At 38.5% G+C, this 5,994-nt stretch overlaps 1 protein-coding gene across 1 annotated transcript; it reads left to right on the forward strand.

Annotated features, from left to right (window-relative positions):
* The first annotated feature begins 382 nt into the window (after positions 1-382).
* Positions 383-5,456, forward strand: en2a (engrailed homeobox 2a). Its single transcript, XM_060873351.1, has 2 exons — positions 383-1,125; positions 5,125-5,456. The coding sequence occupies exons 1-2, from the start codon at positions 630-632 to the stop codon at positions 5,454-5,456; spliced, it is 828 nt and encodes a 275-aa protein (XP_060729334.1). The 5' UTR covers positions 383-629.
* Positions 5,457-5,994: the final 538 nt, after the last annotated feature.

Raw genomic sequence — 5,994 nt, forward strand, 5'->3', positions numbered from 1 at the left:
TCCTTCCATCCTATTGGTCGAAGGCACGTGTCCTGGATACGGGAGTGAAACGTCACTGTGGGGCGGAGGACGAGGAGCGGGGTCTCGTAATGAAAAATAAGAACAAAAAAAAAAAAGAAACATCGGGAGTAAAAGTATTTGAGGAGGAGCGGATCCATGGGGTGCCCCCCTCCCCATCCCCCTCCCCCTCCTCTTCCTCTCCTTCTTCTTCCTCTCTGGCCCGGAGTTTACACTCAGTCAGACCTGCTGTACACCCGCTTCACACGGATCACAGGTGTTTGTGCTCATTATTCAGCACCTTTCATTAGACTGCACTCGGGTTTATTGGAGTTACACATATTTACACTAGAGCACTTTTTTTGTTCTACGGGATCCGAAACTATGCTTCTGCTTTGTGAGCTCGATGCGCAGGAAGAAGATCTGCTTCCAGTCCAAAATCCACGCTGATTAGTGTTGATATTCTAATCTTATTATTATTATTATTACTATTATTATTTAATTGTTTTACCATTTTAAAGCAGACAAAGTGGAGCGCGGTCGCTCCGTATTGTGTAAAGTGCCTGATAAGTGCGGTTAAAGGGGGTTAAAGAGAGAGACCGAGGTGAGAGAGGGAGTGCGTCCTTGTCAGTATGGATGAGAATGAGCAGAGAGTGAGAGGAGACGCTCGGCGTTCGGGAGACACCGAGGTGCTGACAGCTCCGTCCCCGGAACACGCGCCTCCTTCTCAGCCTCCTCCTCCTCCTCCACCGCCGCCGCCGCCGCCACCGCCGCCTCCTCATCGCGTCACCAACTTCTTCATCGACAACATTCTGCGCCCGGATTTCGGACGCAAAAAGACAGAGGAAAGTGCGCTGAGACGGAGTGAGAGAGACACGGGACAGCCGGGGGACGTCGGACAGGTGGGACAGGTGTCCACGGAGAGCACGTCCACACCGCACGCCGGGAAGAAAGCCGACACGGTGACAGACGACGAGCCGGTGAAAGTGCACGGAGAAAACCAGGAGCAGTGCCTGAGCTCGGACTCGGAGCTTTCACAACCGAACTCGTCCACTTTAACCCAGAACCAGCCCATGCTGTGGCCCGCCTGGGTTTACTGCACGCGCTACTCGGACAGACCCTCGGCAGGTAACGCAGCTCAAGTCATGTTTCTTTATTTCAAACAAACACAAGCCCATAAAACATCATTCATCCTCTTCAACACCTTTAAAAAAAGTACTACCCCATCTAACTAACCCCGAAGTCATGACATATAGACAAAATACATCATTTTAGTATTATCCAGTTATTAGTTTATAAAAATCGCCCTAGAGTCATGATGCAGCTCTGTAAAATAAAATGAATCCTAAATCAAGAGATAACAAAACGACTTAATAATAAAAAAAAGCAAATATTAAACAGGCAAAAGAAACCTTTATCAGTAATAAACAAACCCAAAAGTAATCATAAAAACCTCAGTGTCACATAATAATAATAATAATAATAATAATAATAATAATAATAATTATTATTATTATAATCTTGCAATGTAAATAAAAACAATGTAACAATTGTAATCTTGAAAATAAAAATATCTACAACAACAACAATAATAATAATAATAATAATAATAATAATAATAATAATAATAATAATATACTTTTTTTTTTTAAGATTATTGTAAATCATGAAAGAAATATTCTGCAATTTTCTGTCTCTCTCAAACGGATCAATTCCATGATGGATTTTTACAACAAAATGAAGTGTGTAATATTTAGAGTTGAAATGTCCATAATGTCTAATCTGGTGTTTTAAATAAATAATAAACACCGGTGTGGTGAACAAACAGTTAAAATATAGAGTGAAGCTTATAGGCTGAAGCAGAGCCACAACCTGCTAGAGAGGAATTAGCATGTACAGTGTGGTGTATAGGACAGGAGGGGATTTAGGATTAGCACCGATTCATTCACATATTAAAACATTACATTTCTAAATAAAAAAACAAATAATACTAATAATAATTGTTCATGATTCTGTTTTTGTGAACTGAACTGCAATGTTTGTTCCTGCTGTCACAGCAAAATCCAAAGGTTTTATTCACCCTTACAGCTTTGTCCATGCTAATACACAAGAAGTGTTGAATTTAAAACCTAAAAAGTGTGTAGAATTAACCCTTGTGGTGCCGAATGAACACTTACATTTCTGCAGTGTTGAGTTTTGCTCTTGCTGTGGTATTTTGTCCCTATTAGCATAGCGGGTAACACTAGCAAGTGGCTAGCAGCGCTTTGCTAGCTTGTCTTTGACGTTGATAATGTGTAGTAAAATGTGTTTAAACTGCTTATATAAAGAGTCTTATATTTCCTGCGAGGATAATTGGTGATGTTTGTGTAAAAAAAACACGTTTCTTTAGAATCGTTTATTCAGGAGAATGGAATTAGCACACGGCTAATAACAGCTCAATTTCTTTTCTTTTCTTTTTTTTACCACAGAAACCAAACGTTAATTCATTTAATAATAATGATAATAATAATAAATAGTCAATCAGTGTCTTTGCCATGTCAAATAAACCTAACTAGCTGGCTTTTTTTTCTATTAAAAGAAACAAATCAACCAAAATAAAATCACCGAAATGACGGGAAAATAGTGTGTGGTAAATCTTTTGGTGGCTTTTTTTTCTACCACCATGTAGATGTACATAAATAAACAGGTCCACGTATTATATAATAAAGGCATAAGAGATTGCAAAACTATTTATTTGTGTTATATATACATATATTTCATCAAATCACATATTATAACCAAAAAATACTGATTTTAACCAGAACCTTAACTTCATGACCTGATACTCTATAATACTATATTAGCTATTTCTTTAGCGCTATATTAGGTCGGGATATAACTAGATGAACGCTATATTTAACAGGATTGAATGAAGCAGGACTATAAAACAAATGATTTCTTGCTCTGCGATGCCAGTCCTTTTCCTTCTTCCAAGTTCATTAGCATATTTTTGGGACAATGGACTGCAGGACGCCTCTGGCTGTCTCCAGTATACGAATTAAATGGGGGGAAAAAAACAACAAAACAAAATGAAGATGAGTTTAAAAGGTACTTTATTTGTGAATAAGGCTGTTTAAGACGTCCATTTATTATTTAAAAAATAAAAAAAAATAATAATAATGCAACTACAGAATAAATCATGCATCCAACATAATGCACCGACTGCTTCAAATCCCAAGCTAGAATACTAAGAAAATGGACATTTTCGCTTCTAATGCTTATAAAAAAATAAATAAATCAAAACAAACCAGTGACATCATCCAAAGTTATTCTAATTAGGCATTTTGTAGAAATTTTGGTTTTAGAAAGAGTTTTGGCAACGATTGCTTGGTTTGAATTCATTTGCATTATTAAATTAATGTATAAAAATAGATCTTTTTTTTAGATTATATACATGTTTTAAAATGGAATAACATGGACTATATGACACTGGATGTAAATATATAAAATATACTTTTTTATATTTACGGGAGGTTTTTTTTCCCGACGCTAAATATTCTCTTAATTTACTTCCATTTTTTTCTTTTGTTTTTTTTAGGTTAACGTTTAGCCTAAGGCTTAAATCTCACGAAATACTGTTTCTATATTTCTTTATTTACTCTTTAAATCACAGCACGATGATGACTATCAAAATCTCAAGCCAAAATTTTCCACCATAAAAAAAAACGCTCAAAATGGAGCCCATGGTTAATATTCATGAACATTCCGCATGAGAGCTTTTTTTTTTCCCCCAGCAACAATAACTTTAATTCTATTTCCTCCATTCGACTGGAAGTGTGTTACTACACAACTTACACGTTCACTTCGAATCCAAGTTGACCCCAAATTTCGGCGGAATTCTGCTGCAACGCGAAAATCATTTTGTTCCATTTTACAGAAATGAAGTCGGGATTAAAGCTACCAGACCCTCGACCTATTGGTAACCAAAGCTAACCAACCAGGAGAAATCTGGATTATGACGATTGTCAACTAATAATAAGCGAGTTTCATCAAAAAAAAAAAAACAACCAAAAAAAACCCCAAAATAATTATAAACTGCTTCACCCTGTAGCTTATAGACATCAATGAATTAAAGAATGGCAATGAATTAGTAAGTGAATTGATGGAAGAAAAAACATCCCATTTTGCAAAAACCCAATTTCTTATTTGTACGCATTCAAAATATAACCACAGCAAAACAAGCAAACAAACAAACAAACAAGAAGCAACAATTAATTCATAAAAATCATCTTGTGATCAGCTTGTAATACAAAAAAACACAACCAAGGTTAAAGTGAAGGTTAAGGTTAAGCAGGGCGACGGCCTGGCATCCTACGTGTGCGTTTACGTGACTTACACACTAGTATTATTGTATATATTAGCGACATAGTGTTCTGAATATTGTCACTTTCATAGACCAAAAATAAACAAAACAATAACGGGATGAAAACGGTTTAGAAATGTCTTTTTTTTAATAATTTTCTTTCATTATTTTATATTATATTATATTATATTATGAGCGTTTATATAAATGAAGCCTAAATTTTAGCGTTTTGATGATAAGGTTGGATTGTAATGTTGTAACGATGGTCTGTGTCCTTGTTCCTAACCTTGACAATGTCATACAAGTGTTTTTATTTTAGAACGATGCTGTTTTGAGCAGAAATTCTGATTAACAACATTAACATTTAATAGTTAATGGAAGTGTTAGTTCTACTGCACGTGTACAGCGTAGGTAGGCATTCAACACCGCTGGTGTCATTAATTAAATGCTGTAAGTGTTCATTACACGCATAACTGGAGCCGTTAATTGAACACAATAAGGGTTAAATCCAACACTGGTTAGTTTTTTGCTAAGTAAGGGACGTGCGGACATGTAAGTGCTAATTCGATACCGACACGTGAGGCTGAATTCAACATTTTTATGAGTGTTAATTGGACTGTGCTGTGAACAGCGTATGGTCGTTTGAACGGCAAGCTTTAAGGTGTTAATTCAACGCTGTAAGGGTTAATCCAACACTGGTGATTTTGCTGAGTAAGGGATGCAACACTTAGCATGCTGTTTCCAAACTGCCTTGCCTTGCTGTTATTTATTCCAACTCAACATAGCCACGCCCACCGCAGGTCCCCGAACCCGCAGACCAAAGAAGAAGTGCAGCAGCAAGGAGGACAAGCGTCCGCGTACCGCCTTCACGGCCGAGCAGCTGCAGCGCCTGAAGGAAGAGTTCCAGTCCAACCGCTACCTGACGGAGCAGCGGCGCCAGAGCCTGGCCAATGAGCTGGGCCTTAACGAGTCACAGATCAAAATCTGGTTCCAGAACAAACGGGCCAAGATTAAAAAGGCTTCAGGAATCAAGAACACGCTGGCGCTGCACCTGATGGCCCAGGGCCTGTATAACCACGCTACCACCACCAAGGACGACAAATCAGACAGCGACTGAGGGGTGGGGCCGGGGCAAAGGGTGGAGGGAGGGGGTGGAGGACAGTGGTGGAAAGGGGTTTGGGAAAGATACACAGGAGGTAGATGGAGGAAAAGAGGCGGAGAGAGAGAAAAGGAGAAGGAGGGTGAATGAGGACTATACAACCATGCCAACATCATGATAGTGAGAGAGAGAGACAGAGAGAGAGAGACAGAGAGAGAGAGATCAGACTCTGACTGGGGTGGGGACAAGAAGAGAGACAGATGAAAGAGGTGATGGTTGTATTTCCAATGCAATAACTCTTAAGCAAGGGCCAGTGTAGAAACATACCAGCATTAACTGAGGTTCAAATCAAAGTGTTATTACTCATCAGACTTGAACAAGACTTCTTCTACTTATTAGAAAAAACAAACAGGAAAAGCATGGCAGCCTCGCTATTGGATTTGTGCTTCTGCTGTTTTATAAATAGAGCTTTTCACGGGCTGCATTATCACGACAGAGAGAGAGAGAGAGAGAGAGACAGGAAGTGAGAGAGAAAGAGAGAGAGAGAGAGAGAAAC

This window comes from Tachysurus vachellii, chromosome 7, assembly GCF_030014155.1.
Source record: "Tachysurus vachellii isolate PV-2020 chromosome 7, HZAU_Pvac_v1, whole genome shotgun sequence".
In the NCBI taxonomy this organism is placed as follows: domain Eukaryota; kingdom Metazoa; phylum Chordata; class Actinopteri; order Siluriformes; family Bagridae; genus Tachysurus; species Tachysurus vachellii.

Coding starts and splice junctions, on each gene's coding strand:
- en2a (XM_060873351.1), top strand. CDS start 630: ATGGATGAGAATGAGCAGAGAGTGAGAGGAGACGCTCGGCGTTCGGGA. Junction 1,126..5,124: donor CTCGGACAGACCCTCGGCAG/GTAACGCAGCTC, acceptor AACTCAACATAG/CCACGCCCACCGCAGGTCCC.